The sequence below is a fragment of the Brienomyrus brachyistius genome, chromosome 6, assembly GCF_023856365.1.
Source record: "Brienomyrus brachyistius isolate T26 chromosome 6, BBRACH_0.4, whole genome shotgun sequence".
In the NCBI taxonomy this organism is placed as follows: Eukaryota; Metazoa; Chordata; class Actinopteri; order Osteoglossiformes; family Mormyridae; genus Brienomyrus; species Brienomyrus brachyistius.
The window spans coordinates 26,666,266-26,682,578 of record NC_064538.1 but is presented as its reverse complement, the minus strand read 5'-3'; the positions used below and the strand labels follow the sequence as shown (position 1 = coordinate 26,682,578).

Genomic DNA, 16,313 nt, shown 5'->3' with positions numbered 1-16,313 from the left:
GAACCAAAAAGAGATAAAGTAAATGGCTTTACGTAGGCTAGACAGAACACTTTAATAAGAGAGGTCAGAGGAGAATTGTCAAACTCATTAAAGCTACCACGAAGGCCACAGATGCAAAAATACCAGCTTCATACAACCATGGTGTGAGGAATAGCTTCTGTGATAATACAACATATTTACTCTTGTAGTAGTTCTGAAGTCAATATTGGGTCATACCTGTTATTGGTGAATTATACCTAATAAAGAGGCCACTAAGAGTAGTTTCAGTATTATTGTTTATATAATAAACACTTTTAGACAAAATATATCAATTTGCAGTTTAGGTCATTTTATAGTAAATAAATAAAGTATTTGCTAGAGTGTGGAACCCACATGATCCTGAAAACTGGGCAGCTTGGAAGATGCAATCAGATAAACATGGTTCCTCCCTTATCTGCTCACGTGAACTGAGGAACCATTTTTTTCTCAGACTCCTCAGGTGTTGACTCTGTGGTCACATTGAGAGAGGGCAGCTGCTTGTCACATGTACTGCCACACTGCTTCTTTCATAGGTGTTGCACTCTGATTGGTGGGCTTGTCTTCACGTCACAGATTGCAGTTGGTGTGGAGCCTGGATAACTAGTAAGCCAGGGGTATGGCTGAGACGTGCACATTGCTGTCCTCGGCTCACCTCCCTGCTCTGTTCCAGGCCTGCTAAACAAAACAGTGCAAGCAAACAGTCTAAACCTCAATCCAGGCCAAATAGTTTATTGTAACTAAGTGAGAGGTTAAATGCATCTTTTCATACTCATTTAACATAAACTAAAATTTAAATTGAATTTTTATACTTTAGTACATTAAAGGAAACATCTCTGTGAAAAAAAAACGTATGTTTTTTTACTATATGTATGTAATGCATATATTCTCTATTACACCGAATATCTGAATATTTAACTCATTTCCATTTTCCTAGAATTACTTATCGAAAGATGTTTTTTTCTGCAAATCTTGTTTTTATCCCACGAAGTACAGGGCAAGATACATACCGGGCATGACGTTTTCATGGGACATACTGCCCTCCGCCATATAACACAGACTACCACAGAAAAACGTTTTCAAATCTAGTGCCCCATACAGTATGAAACAATACTGAATGTAAAAGGTCACAGCCAGGGGCATCAAGTGCTGGACCTCCTGAATTTCTTAGGGTGTCCATGCCCCTCCGACGTCCCCGACAGCAGCGGCACAGAAGCAGATTTTTTTATACAAACTATAGAGTTGGCGCCATCTGCTGGCGCCAAATTCCTTTCCATTAGAATCAGAATAAACATGTTCAGTAAACATGCAGGCTCTTATTAGTGTGTAGAGACTCTTAATATATACCGACCATGATAAGTGGCTGGAAGATGGATGGATGGATGGATGGATGGATATGATTATTTTTGTAATTATTGTGTAACTGAATACTCTGTGTTTCTGAATACTTAATCTGCCTAAGCACTTTATCGTTTTTTTTTTTCTTCATTAAACACAAAGGGGTTTGGCCATCGTAATGAATATCTTAGTTCATTTCTTGCGGCAGTTTTGCATTTTGAAGCACATAAAGTGACATTTCTCCATTCATATAAAGAAAATCCATTACCTAATAGACGGTTGTTATTCATATAGATCTATTGGCATAATGACCAATGCTTATCTAAACACAGGCCATATTTTAAAAAAATCTAATTTCTAGAAAATGTGACTGCGTACCCTGTGGTTCCTTGGCATCCCATCCAGGGTGTTCCACGGCCTTGTACCCTGTGGTGCCCTGGTATCCCATCCAGGGTGTTCCACGTCCTTGTACCCTGTGGTGCCCTGGCATCCCATCCAGGGTGTTCCACGTCCTTGTACCCTGTGGTGCCCTGACATCCCATCCAGGGTGTTCCACGTCCTTGTACCCTGTGGTGCCTGCGATTGGATTTGCTCCCGACAAAAATAGGAATGCATATGTGACTGATGATCGCTTCAGTCCAAAAGAAGCTTGGGTCCTCTCAGTTCATTAACTCCACACCTAATGTTTCAAGTGCCTTGGATTGCCAGCAGCTGTACCACCTGCAGTTCAAGTTATGTAATCCATCTGAAGCTAAGCAGGTTTGGGCCTGGCCAGTAGCTGGAAGGGAGGCCAACTGGGAAAGCTGGGTTGCAGCTGAAAGACGTGAATCTATGTAGATTCCAATACTGAAGTAATGGGGACACAATGCTGCCCTTTAGATGAGAAGGAAAACCAAGGCCCTGACTCTCTGAGGTCATAAATGATCCCTGGGTATCTTTTGAGAGAAAGGGGGGTTGCCCACTTGCCCACTGCAACCCTATCAAATCTGACCTCTGAATCATCCCCTATATTCAAATGGTGAATTCTCTCCTACCCCTTCACCACCTTACTTATCGTGTGGTGAATATACTGGCACAGAATGGCTACTGTCTCATCATCCAGGCGGGTGCCACACAGTGGTGGTGTCCCATTGGTTCTGTGAAGTGCTTCAGGTGTCTTGAAATGTAACAACCATTTATTATTTCGGGCAGAAGGTGGTGCTGTCTGGGCAAATCACCGTGACACTCTAAGCAGATAAATATGAGAAACCGTAATAATATTCTGCATCATCATCATAGCAGACACTACAAACGTTATTTAATCTAAAAAGAAAGTAAATACTAGTAATTCAGTATAATTATCAATATCATGACCCATAAGCAGTGTTAGTCCTGAGATCTTTCCCTCCCCGGAAACATGGCTTCCCTGCACAGTTGCGTGTCGGTACACCTTGCATGTGCGCGCCAGCAGAGGTCATCATTTCAACTGTTGATCCGTGCGTCTGACAGCCTGGCCGGGCCGCCTTTCCAGCGCCGAGCTCTCTTCCCAGCCTCGCAGTCATATGACAGATCGCACTTCCTGCGCACCCGCCGCACGTCGCCCTACCGGCTCGCGCTCCGCGAGACCCACGAACTACGCTCGCTCCTGCGTCGCCCTCCAGCCGCTCAGTCTCACGGCCGCAAGATGCTCGCCCTTTTAAACCGGCTTCTGGACTGGTTCAAGTCCCTCTTTTGGAAGGAGGAGATGGAGCTGACTCTGGTGGGACTTCAGTACTCGGGGAAGACGACGTTCGTCAACGTTATAGCCGTGAGTCGAGAAGTCGGCGACGACGAAATGTGTTAGTAAAAGGCGTGCGCGAGGCGCAGGTGGGATGGAAGCCGCCCAGCGTTTCGGGTGGTTAGCTGGGTAGCTATGTAAACAAAGAGGTCTAGCTGTTTGCTTCGGATGTGCTGTTTTATTGTAACTAGCTAGTTAACTAGCTGCACAGCTAGCTTAGGAAGAGGCTGGACAATGTTAAGATCTTATGATATCCGGTCATTTTACACGCCTTTAACCCACAAATGTACGTCTAGTTACCGAAGTATATCACCTGACGTACCCCGTTTGCGGTTAGCCATAGCCAGCTAGGGGTCTGTATGCAAACCGACTTGAGGTTAAGGCCGGCCGTCGGATGTGCTTTCACCCAGCTAAGCCTGGTCCTCTGCCTTTCTGCCATCTCTAGACGAATGACGGGCCGTAAATACAAATTAAGCACATCTAGATATCATGAAGTGCGTTTATATTCAATTTAATTTATTCATACCGCGACGCATCATGCACTGACTGCACGGTGGCGTGCAGAGATGAAACAGGCACGTCGCATTATCAACATGCGTCGGAAGTGAGTAGCTAAGAATAAAACCAACGCGCGGCTGAGCTGTTTTCGCAGTCATGCGGGCGTCGCTGGAGTACCCGTGATATCAGGTATTGGGAAACAAGTACGTTGCCAGCTTTTAGACTTTTGTTTTTATTTTTAGGTTTCAGATAAACGATCGCCATGTTTTCTGTGCACGAGGTCGCACCTTATTTTCGGGTCAACCAAAAAAATGATGCATCGCTTGTATGACCAAGCTTGTATAGTGTGTTATTTTATTTTTCATAAAAAAAAATTATGAGGTGAGGCAGATGCTCCTATGTCGGTCTCAGGAATGTGATCTGAAACCCCACGTCTCATTTTACTGTGTGTAGATGGGTCCGGGTCCAAGACCCGAGTCATCGTCCGGTCTGGCATGATTGGTCCCGGTTCCGACACAATACCGCATCGGAGCAGTAATGTGCCAGAACATGTACATACTGATTGACTGCAATGAAGGCTGTACAGTGGAGCTGTATAGCTACCGAAATGGAAATGGGGGGACGGGACACGTTCATTGTCTGAATAAAATGTGGGTGATGTCTGTCGGCCTATAACGCGCCTTTATCCTATGTAAAATTGTATTTTGATCAGCTGAATAGATACTTGTTTTCTAATCTACAGTGCGGAATGAGCCTTAGGAAGTTTTCTTTACCCTTGAAGTCGAGCAGTGAATCATTCTAATAGTTTTGTTGGCTGACGGTACTGTGAGATGCAATAACGATGTGTATTAGTAAAGCACCTGACTGCATCCATACTTGAATAAGTTGAGTCACAGGCACTGGGATGGGCAGGGAGGTACCTAATCCTAGGTAATGACTGAGACTATACATGACTGCACTTGAGTTCTTCACCTTGTATTAGATCTGCTGAAGTAGGAAAAGCATAACGTTCAGGTAACGGATCCCTCATATTAATTTAGTTGAAATAGATTTTTTTTCACCAATGAATTTCCTTACCCAGTACTTATGGAAATGTATTGTTCTGAAATAGACATAAAATATTTTAAAACTGGAAAATGTATATGTATTTATTTCTAATTTATGCTCTTAATGTTCTTATGTGACAGTCTGGCATCCTTCCCAAGGGGATACCCAGTATTACACCTCTGGCTTCTCAGAAATGACTCTGCATCACCAAGACTCTTATTAGATAAGCAGCAACTGAAAAATGGATAAATGGATGTGACTCGTATGTCAGCAGGACAGGCGTGTCAATGGTGTTTTCCGCACCTTCCGTGGTCCTAAACCAAGGAGCCAGGCTTAATAACCTTGTCGCCTATATTATTTTTGAAAGCGTTTTGTAATATATCGATATCAGTAAAAATCGCTGTCCTCCAGTGGCATTTCTAGACTGAACCTTCTTGCCCTCCAGGTTGAGTTTCATTGTGTTTTTAAGTTTTTAATTAGGCCACAGGTGTGATTAAGTTGTCTGTTAAGCTTAGTCTAGGTATTAGTATGTAATACAAATGTGAATAAAGTGCTTCTGATTAACTGCTATTTGTAGTTGGGTATTTTGTGTTCAGGAAAGCTAAGATTTTCTTAGTCCCTGTTGTTGATTCAGGCACTTGTAGCCTATCTGTATCCATGACTGGTGCGTGGAGGTGATTAAGGCTTGTGCTCTGTGTGCCTTACTAGCCCTAGTCTTGTTAAGTCTTGGAGATTTAATATATGCTTTGTCACCCAGCTATATTGTAGAACTCCATAGGCAACCTGTGGCTTTGTCCTTTTTTAATAAACAGCTTCTTTTGACCTAATATATTCTTTTCCATGATTCTTGGTCATTGACATTATGATGTCATCTTCATGTGCCTAAGGATTGAACTTCCCTTTTTACATCTCCATTCACAGCACCATGACTGTCATTTAAAGTTACTGCTACTGTACTCTTAGGAGAAGTGTGGTTAGTATCAGTCTTGTGTTTCTCCATATTTTAACTTTAGCTCTGGTTCTGCTAAACTTTGAATAGTGATGAAGACACAACTACTAAAATAATGGAGTTGAGTGCATTGAATGGTCAGCCATTTTCTGTAGAAGACGACGCGGGATTTTGTTGCCTCATTCACCACTCAAAATAGTGAATTGCCACTTTCAGTCTGAAGAAATAAAGGATGCCAGGGCTTTATATTACCTTTTTTTTCTTTCTTTCTTACATATAGCACCGGTACTACAGAGGTTGATTGTTTTGTAGCACAGACCACAAAACTATAGCAAAAGTATATAACATTTGATTCCTTCTCTAAAAGCAACTACAAGTGCAGTTCATTGCTTAACTGGTGCGTTATTCGCAATGGTTATACAGGGTGCACAATTTTTTTTTAATTTGCTCGTAAAGGTAGATTGCGGTGACATATCGACTGTTATAACATACCAATACATCAAAATATTGCACTTAAAATTATCAGTGCAAATCTTATTTTTAGTTAAATTAAGAATGTGTGTAAATCACTAATAAGAGAAAAAATCTCTTAGAAGGTGATGTTGGAAAATTCTGTTGTGTGTTGTCTGTTTTTAAAACGCTGTTACCCACTACGTAAGGAATGTCTATTTTTTATCTTTTCTGGAGCCTCCCTGCACCAGCAACAGAACAAGATCTACTGTTCCACGTCAAAAATTAGCCAAGGGAAGTCCCTTTTCCACTTGGTGTTGTATTTGTCATTTTTTCCCTTATGTTTCATCCTTAATTTCATTTGAGTTTCTTCTACAAGCTCATTTTGAGGACTGGTTTAGCACTTAATACTGCTTCATTTTTTTGTCATCAAGCTAGCTACTTCCACCCACTGAGGAAACGTGCTCTGTTGTGTATGTATGGACTCTGCACAGATGGGGACATTATTTTTAATTGCACAATAGGCTTGAACTACTAGGTAGAATATATCGCAGAGGTGCTACTTTGGTAAATTTTATTCATCGCACAGACCAATTCTTTTGTAGCACGTGTCTGTCATGCTGTACAGTGTTGGATGCTTCTGTTCTGTTGGACTCAGGTCCTAGAGTAAGACTGCATCAGTTAGTGTCTGTGTTGCAACCCTCTGTAAGAAGTTATTTGGTAGCTGCTGTGTCGTGCAGAAATGCAGCTAAAATTCTCTCTGATTGCCCTGTATTTTCATACACTTTTCCTACCCACCCCCCAGCTTAATCTTGTCATAGGGAAACTGACGTTATGGCGTTTACTTATTACCATTAATCTAAATTGACAATTGACCCTGCTTGATTCTGTGGTTGGTGTGTGTGTGTGTGTGTGTGTGTGTGTGTGTGTGTGTGTGTGTGTGTGGTGGGGGGTTGAATCACTAGATAGTATTATTAAGCCTATTATTGTAAAATCAAAATATTGTACTTTTTTTCTAATTGCCCAGTTCTACTGATAATACAGATTACCTTATAATAATTATTATTGTTTATTTTGCAAATTTTTAAAAGCTCTTCAAGCATTTCTTCATTCAGCAGATACTTTTTGTCCAAAGCAACATGCAAGTGAGGGTCAGACAGCAGGCTCAGTCAATGTCTCTGTAGTGAAAGAAGTTAAGGGACTTTCTCAAGAAGTCACTTTTTTGGTCACGGGATTTGAACTGCCGACCTTGCGATTATAGTCTTAACCTGCAGAGCTACACACCAGCCCTGTTTACTGAATCAATACAAGTTAATGATTTTTCAGAAATGATCTGAAACCTGTAGGTTCCACTTTTGGCATATGTGTGCTCCTTGACCATTACCCACCTCAATCGAAAAAGAACATGCAGCTTTTCTAGAATGTTTTTTTCCTCACACCCGCCTTGTTTGCATTGTCTGATCTTCCTATCCTGTTCATATCTTATGAAACAGTAGGATTACTATGAAATATTTTATGAAACTTATGAAATCCATTTCTACATCTGCGTCAGGTTCTGACTGATATGAAAGTTTAATTTCTTATACTGATTTTAAGAGGTTAGAGAAATTGATTGCTCATACCAGCCAGTATATTAATAATATGGTTAAAAACCAGACACTCGTCTTTCACTGACTGATGTGATTATCAGTCTTAATATAGACAACAAAAAAAACGAGCAAATAATGTGAACTTTCGTCAGTTAAACGAGCCGTTTAAATTACTGTACATTGCCTGTTATACTTAACATTATTAGTGAATAATTGGCAGGTTTTTCACCAATGCTGATACATTTGTGGAACGATAATATTCAGAAGCTAATTGTTGTATCAGTTGTGCCCTGAGTCATTTGTATTTATAAAATTTGTTATGGATTATATAAGATTTTGTTATGCTGTGTGTGGGTGTGCCCAGTGATAGCCTGGCATCCTGTTCAGAGTGTTGCCTCGTGCCTCCCTGCCTCATACCCCGTGCTTCCTGGGATAGGCTCCAGGCTCATGACAATCCCGTTACCAGTTTTACACACATATGATTTCTTGGTTGTCTGAACAAGTTCCCAGCTCTGATTCCCACATTCATTTCATTTTAAATATTAAAGATGCACACAAAACAGCTGATTGACAGTAAGAGGTGGTTGTATCTTGTCAGTCTGCTTTTTTCATACGTGGCCTAAAAGTTTAGTCCTGTGTCTCATTTCCCCCCCTTTCTCCTTTAAAGAGAATGAGATTTGAGGCATACAATCATTAGGTTTTAGCACTTATGACCTTTTACATGGTAACAGGAAATGTCTTCCTTCCGCATGCGAGTCACTTGTCACAAGACTCCCTCACTCACTTCCACTTAGGCCTAGTCAGGTGACCAGGCCTTTCATACAGTAGACTTGCTATACAGCATACTGAAGATGAACAAGAGGAGCAACAGCATGTTGCAGTCATTCAAATTGAATTTCACCAGGAGTAATTACCTAATGTAATTATACACAAATAGTGTTCTGCGGTTCTGTAATATCTGTTCTTTGTATTTAAAATTACATTTTATCGTTAGTCTTTTAAATAAGTTTCCTGGATTGTTCACTTTTGTCAGTTTGTGTTTCCGAAATTTTAGTTTTTGTTAGTGAAGCATGACTTAAATTTCGTATTAATATATAAAAGTTTTTCTTATTAGTTTTCTTCTGCTCTTGTTTTTCAGTCTGGACAGTTCAGCGAAGACATGATCCCAACAGTCGGTTTCAACATGAGGAAGGTCACCAAGGGCAATGTTACCATTAAGGTGATATGCTTGGCTTGCCTCGGTTTCATTCCCTTGGCCCCCTTCTCTTTCCTGCTTGCTTTTTACTTTGTCTTCAGCTATGGGAACACAGTGCCCTCTTCAGCCCAAAAGAGTACACTGTCTGTCATGAATTTTTACTCTGGTAAGTTTGGTAAATGGTCAGGGAAATGCCCCTCCCCAAGTGTCCTGTATGGTTATAAACACCTTATGAGGGTGTCTTCCTTTAGAGGTCGTAATACTTTGAGAATTAAGAATCCACGCAAATGTTCTTATCTTTATATGTAATCATATTGGTGCTGAATTAGGAAAAAGACATTTTTGTACATGGATCATTAACATTTTTTTTGGAAAACACCCTTTTCCATGTTAGTTCAAAGATGGATGCTCTTACATAATGGCTTTGCATTAAGCACCCTTAAAATTCATTAGATGCTTTGCTGTTCACTTTAGAAAGGAATGCCATTAAATAGTCAAGACTGTAGAGGTAATCATTTTTTTCGCCAGGAATAACTAGTTAAGGAAAAAGTTGTTCAGGATTTATGTGAGTGAATAAGATGCTTCAACACATACAAGTTTCATCGACCATCTTTTTGCAGAGGAAGCCTCTCATTTGACATGGGGTGGGGTGATGGCCATCTGACTGATTGCTGTTTTGTTGTGGTCTTCCGTCTGCCTTTACAGATTTGGGACATAGGAGGGCAGCCAAGGTTCAGGAGTATGTGGGAGCGATACTGTCGAGGTGTCAACGCTATAGTGTGAGTACACTGAAAGAAAATGTGAGACATTGCTACGAGCATGACTCGTTAGGTTTTTGTTTGGCACAGCCAGTGGGATAATCACATTCAGCAGTCATGGAACAGTGATAGTTATTTAAAAAAATAATAATAATCTGATATTTATACATCCGTAGCAATGTGGGTGCACAAATGTAAACGCCAAATAATTCGAAGAAACATTTCAGCAGTAATTAGATTTAAGTGCCCTTCACTTTAACCATTGTTTATATAACCCGAGTGATGACATTGTCTGTTCACATATGACATCTTGACACTTGGATGTTTGTCAGTTATATGGTGGACGCAGCAGACCGTGAGAAGGTGGAAGCATCCAGGAATGAGCTGCACAATCTGTTAGACAAGCCGCAGTTACAAGGAATCCCTGTGAGTGCACACCGGTGTACAGCTGTTATGCGCATATTTACTACTATGTCTGAGCTCTTAGAGTTCGGTTCTTACCATTTGTTTGGTGCAAACTTAAACATAAATCTGCTTGAAATGTCTGGGCCGTTGGGAATTTCCTGATTTGTGTTGTGGATGGCATGGATTTGCAGTGCCTTCGTTTCTCGTAAAAGGTCCTCGGCTCACCCTTGCAAACCCCCCACCCTGCACCCCCGTAACATTTTGCAGATCTCCTCCCGACCCACACATACTCCTTGCCAAAGTCTGTTAGAATCCCAAATGTGATCATCAGAGAGCCTGTCACTCTTCTGTGGGCACAGGCAGAAAAGCCTGGAGGCGGCCAGGTCCATTCAGTCATTCAGAAACGGAGCACTATCCAGGACTCCCTTACAGTCCCAGCTCTGGACTCTTGAGGCTCCATTTATTGTACTTTTTGGACTAGGAAGCCTTATTGGCTGTTATCATGGCTATAAAAATAAGGTAATATATGGTTGTCACTGCAGGTACAATGAGGCCCTGTATCCAAGAGCAACAAACCCAATGAATTTTCTGGCCTTCAAAGATTTCTCATGTATTTTTTTTCTCTCCTTAAGGGCTTGGACTCACCATGCTGGTTAATGCCAGATAAAGTACTGAGTGCCCTCATCTCATCTTTTTCAGGTGTTGGTGCTTGGCAACAAGAGGGATCTTTCTAATGCTCTGGATGAAAAGCAGCTTATTGAAAAAATGTGAGTATGATGCGATTTATGGGCAGGGATTAGTTACTTGTGTTCCTGGAGCAGTAATATAAAATGAACACTGACTCTCGTGTAATTCATTAGCAAGCCAATACCCACGTGCACAACTATAATGGCGTTTTTCCACTGCCGCCAGGAAATGAGCCATACTAAGACCAGACTGTTTTCCAATTGCGAGTATCTGTACTCAATCTGTACCTGTGCTTACACAGCCCGGCTTACTAGCAGGGCCAAAAACGTGACCAAACTGAGCTGATTGTTGCCACCATCTGATTCGTCAGTGCTTGGAGATACCAGTGAACTGCATCAATATTCATGGATTATCTGAAGAGAAATAGGGCAAATTCTATATATTATTAATTATTTGTAGTATCGCACATTGCAATGTATTGATGCATTCCCGTTAACTCAGAACATGAAAATTTTCAACCTACTACCTAAAGTACTGTAGAACAACTGAATGCAATGGACTCATAATGCAAATTTACATAAGCAAATGCTAATTACGCTAGCGTTTGATATTTGCATAACACAGCGATTCTTACAGATATGCTAGCGGAAATTAGCACACAGGAAAAAAAAAACGTAATGACACTGTGAATCATGTACAAACATGTGAATAGTACATAAGCATCTCTTCGGTTTTACATCACTGTTGCGCTCCAAAGCTGGCTACACCTTTGCCACTTCACCATTTGAAGGAATGCATGTCTCACTTTGAGTATGGGTAGCTTTTTTGGAAGCAGGGAGTCTACTTTACAGTCCCCTATTATAGTTTTATGGGGTCTGTGGATTAATTGATACTGCGCAAACTCCAGATGTTCCCCTTAAACTTGCTTAATTTCGGTTATGTTGTCCTCGAATATTATGTACCCAGTAAGTCACCCCTGGTCTACAAAGCACAGTAACTTAATGTGTTATTTACTTTATATTGATACTGTACCAAAACGCAGATTAAGTTCTTCTATGAAAGCATACAGCAGAAAAACTCTTGATCTCAAACCAGAAAACGTGTCTTTAGCTAGTAGTTTATTTAAAATAATCACTGCAAAACACAACCAGTACAAAAACAAGTTATTGATTATAGCATTAATATTATGATTGATTGCTTCATTTATTTGTTTTTAATTTCTATGTCTCATTTTATTGCCTTTTTTACCTGTTATATTGTGTGTGTGTGTGTGTGTGTGTGTGTGTGTGTGTGTGTTTATTTTTATTATTATTTTTTTTTTGTGCAGGAACTTGTCAGCTATCCAGGACAGAGAGATTTGCTGCTATTCAATTTCTTGCAAGGAAAAGGACAACATAGGCAAGTGTGATAGAGATGTGGTATCTCTCATAATAAATACTGCACACCTTAAATGGTTGTTTAATGGCACAGGTCAATACGTTTGTATTACATCATAAAACGGTAATCTTTAATTTTCCTTAAGCAATTAATAAAAAAAGCACACAGCCGTAGATAAAATTGAGACCATAGGACAGGTTTTTTCTTAATTTCTGGGTGTGAGTCTGTATATATTATTTATATAGTTTTTTGCAAACTGCAGCCTGGTTCTTCCTTTCTCTTGAAGGGCCTCATCCTTGTTTTATGGGACTTCAGTCCTGTCTCAAGGAGCCTGATACAAACTGTACTAGCAGTGCACTTCACACCTGCACTTAATGTTTCTCATTCCTTTTGAAGGTCACTTGATGTCATCCTACGATTCACAAAAAACTATCGGATAAGTTAACGGTCATCTCTGGCATTAGAAAGTCGCATCCAGCCTTTGGCTGCTTTCTGGTCGTTCCCAGTGTCTCCTGCATCACTTTGTTGTTGTGTACTGCTGTCTTGGAAATTTTTAACCTGGAAGCATCCTGCTGCTCAGTGTGTAGCCTTCTGGCAGCAATTGTAAACCAGGATTTAAAAATGCAGATTTGTTTTAAAAAAAATAGTGGTCTCTCTTTTTCAATGGCTGTGTGTACAACTATAATCATCCTGAAAAGCTGTAATCACAGATTAAAACTTGCTCCTTGGAAGCATGCCTATCAGTGCTTTATGTTTGATGTTTCATTGGAAGTGTTTTTCTGCTTTTTATGCTAAATTTTCAAACTCTGTTTTTAAGGCTCTCACTGGCAGAGATAACGCTAATAAAAGCAGCCTGTTGTCGGTGTTGTTTTTCCACAGACCTTTTGGCCAAACTAAATACATAATCAGGCTGTGTCTCACTGTCACACTTATGGCACTGATGTCTCTCTTTCTGACCCAGTGTGCTTCTCTCCCTCTCCACAGATATCACACTGCAATGGCTTATACAACACTCAAAATCCCGGAGGAGCTGAAAGTCCAAAAATCGTCCCCGTTCCTTCCCCTGTGGTTTTGTCTGCCCCATCAGCCTCACCCGTCATCCTGCTCCTGCTGTGGAGACGTTCAGTAGTCCGGCCCCCTCATGGCAGTGTTGTGCACCACCCAGTCTACCCACCAGCCACGCACCCCCCCCCCCCCCACCCCCACATATCACCACCATTCACTCTGGTCTGCTGCCTTGCGCACTGCTAAAAATGTAGTAGCCTTCAGTATCAAATCCATAGCTTAAAGTGTCCTAGAGTTGTTACGACACAGTCAGTTGAGAAAACCAAAAACATTCTGAGGTGGAGGGACCTAGCGGCCAATCCCTGGCACGTCCTCTGGCTTCATCATGCCAAATTGCAGGTCTTTTTTATTTATTTAATTTAAAAAAGATAAACTTTTTAGAAACCGACTTCTGCAGCAGGTATCTGACGCGCTTGCTCTTTGTCACCCGGTTGAAGCAGTCTCTCACTGTAACACACTACCCTTCGGGTCACAATGAAGGTTTCCCAGCCCAGCCCAGTTAACCCTGTGAAATTGTAGCAGGATTTAACAGATATGCTGCCGCTTCTCTTCTGTGTGTGGTGTCACAGTATCATTGAAACTGTTAAATCATTTTTCCGATACAAATGTGTTTTGCTTCATGAAATCCTTCAAAACATAATTTAAAGAAAGTGATACAATGAAAGCATTAAAAAATATAGAAAAGCAGAGGAAATCTGGCATATAAAAATATGTTCATAGTTTCTATGGGAGAATGGATTTGTATGTATGCATATTGTTCATAGAAGATGAAATGCATATATATGCAGTAGATAAATACTGATACGCAAACACACATGTGCATACTTCTGTCAGAAAGCTTGTGAATGTAACGAACCTGACCTCGTTGGGTCTGAAATTTGCCTGAGTGGAATGAAGCTTGGAGTGCTGTTAGTTGACCAGAGAGGACAGCAGAATTAGAAGCAGGACTAGAAGTGCCTTCTGCGAAATCTCTAAAGCAGACAAAAGCATTCCAGGTGTGTACACCTGGGCAACAATTTGCCGAGTATTAACACACACAAACATATATACATACATTCATTCATATTGTGTGTGTGTGTGTGTTATGCATATATAAATTTAAGAGATGGGCATGCATTTAATTTTATTACTGTACCTTATTCATTGCTGCAACACATCTACAATATCTATTTTAACATAGCCTTCCTGTACTAAGACAGCTCTCGAGAATTCTATAAATGCACTTTTGTAAATAAACAAAAGATGTGATAAGTAATTAATAGAAGCACAGGTTAATGGAAGTGTTTTCCTTGCGAGAAAGTAGGGGCAGAGGTTTCTAGTTTTCATACCAATGTACGCACATTTTTTTTTTGTGTAGATGAGCATGTAAGTGGTCATAAAATTGATATAAGGTCTTTTTTTGGCTTTACCTAATTCTTCACACAGTGCTTTTCATTCTAAAAGTGTTTCTGCAGATTTGGGAGTGTTTACAGGATGTTGTGTGCTGTCTGGGTTTGTGTGTCTCTTCCCTGCCGCACGCCCCTTCCCACGCACACTCATGCTGCGTAATGTGATGTGTGACCATGAGGAGCACAGGGACTAGCACTGTACAGTGTATGTTATTCACTTTTGAATGTCTCCCCCAAAGCCTTAATGGTGAACATGTGGCTCTCATTATAAATTCAGGATGCATATTGCCCCCCCTTCCCCAATCCTCCTTTTTAAGATATATTTCTTTTTATCGCAAATTCATTTTTTGTACGTTTTTTTTTTTTTAACTATGTAATTTACATTGAGTATGCAGCATTAGAGGTATATCATAAATGCAAATTTATTAGTCTCTTTCCTTGCATGGAGTCTAAGGAATAATGCACAATGCAGGATAAATGGAATTTCTGAATTTTACCAACAATTAAAATACAGACCACATAAAAGCTACAATTTGTATTTGGAGAAAATACAGAATATTACAGAAACTTCAAATGATAGGATACCTTTACCATGAGAACAATTTTTTAAACTACGATGTTTTACACTTTACACATGTAAGATGAAATATATATGGTAAAATAACAAATTATAACACGATGTAAAAGTTGGGCATCGGTGCTAGAACATTAATCTTGAGTACGTTCTGAACGGTAAAAAAGGGCCAGTTAATTAGTTCCATAGGATTTAAAGCTGCTGACCCTGGATTATGTGACATAATTACCTCTAACAGATGATTAATTGTAATGTATAGAAATGTTCCGTTTATTGTGTTGCTCTGTAATGTGCATGCACATTTTTCAGTGCAGAGCTAGCTTTGTAAATATCTCACCATCTTGACCCTGAGCAGCTTGTTTTCAGCAGTGCCAATCAATGCCCCCATCTTAATGCCCATTAGGGATTTATTAGCACATTATACAAGCGAGGTTGATTTTAGAACTTAAATTTTACCAAGTTTATACCAAAAGAAAACGCAAAAGCCAAGCAAAACTGACCCATGGTCACGGTCTGCAGAACATCTACAGGGAAACACTAGTGCGCCTAGTTCCCCAGGTTGGCTTTCGCATGGACGATACCCAATGGAGCAACATGCACCCTGTTGTTACTGCCTTGTCTCTCGTGTCGCGTTCACGCCTTTTATAAGTGTAGCTTTGGTGATGCATCCAGTCTCGCTGTTCGACTGCTGTGTATAGTGTACTGCGGAGAGGAATTCCTTCATTTTTCAACTGTGCCTAATCAGATAAGGTACATCCTCATTCATACACTTAACATATGGGCCGGGTCACTGGAAAATAAGTCATTTTTGTGGGAGAAGGCTGATCTTTCTCTTCTGTTGACCACCTGAGTACCTCTTGGAATGTATCTGTAACTTTGTCCATTCTTGCAGCAGAAAAGTCCTCCCAGCACTGCATGTGGAAAAGGTGACAGATTTGCAAAGAACTAGGCTGACTGATTAATTTAGGTGAATTTTGTCTTGTGTTGCTTTTAATTTCTCCCACCCCTGCTCCATGGTCTGTCAATAAATTTACTTTTTTTGAGGCTTTTTCCTGTGAGCTATAAATCTGAAATGTTTTTTCCGCACTATATTATGTTTTGCATTTAGTAGTTAATGTCTTTATCATACAACATATTTTATATGGTTAAAAAAAAAAATACAAATGGCACGTGTGTTTCCATGCTTGTTTTATTTACCTGACCACATCATTTAGTTTAATGG

The 16,313-nt window shown here is 40.4% G+C and overlaps 1 protein-coding gene across 1 annotated transcript; it reads left to right on the top strand.

The window, feature by feature from the left end:
* The first annotated feature begins 2,747 nt into the window (after positions 1-2,747).
* LOC125745051 (ADP-ribosylation factor-like protein 8B-A) lies at positions 2,748-16,149 on the top strand. Its single transcript, XM_049017471.1, has 7 exons — positions 2,748-3,139; positions 8,781-8,861; positions 9,543-9,616; positions 9,928-10,021; positions 10,700-10,767; positions 12,015-12,085; positions 13,049-16,149. The coding sequence occupies exons 1-7, from the start codon at positions 2,750-2,752 to the stop codon at positions 13,096-13,098; spliced, it is 828 nt and encodes a 275-aa protein (XP_048873428.1). The 5' UTR covers positions 2,748-2,749; the 3' UTR covers positions 13,099-16,149.
* Positions 16,150-16,313: the final 164 nt, after the last annotated feature.

Coding starts and splice junctions, on each gene's coding strand:
- LOC125745051 (XM_049017471.1), top strand. CDS start 2,750: ATGGCTTCCCTGCACAGTTGCGTGTCGGTACACCTTGCATGTGCGCGC. Junction 8,862..9,542: donor AGGGCAATGTTACCATTAAG/GTGATATGCTTG, acceptor CTGCCTTTACAG/ATTTGGGACATAGGAGGGCA. Junction 10,768..12,014: donor AAGCAGCTTATTGAAAAAAT/GTGAGTATGATG, acceptor TTTTTTGTGCAG/GAACTTGTCAGCTATCCAGG.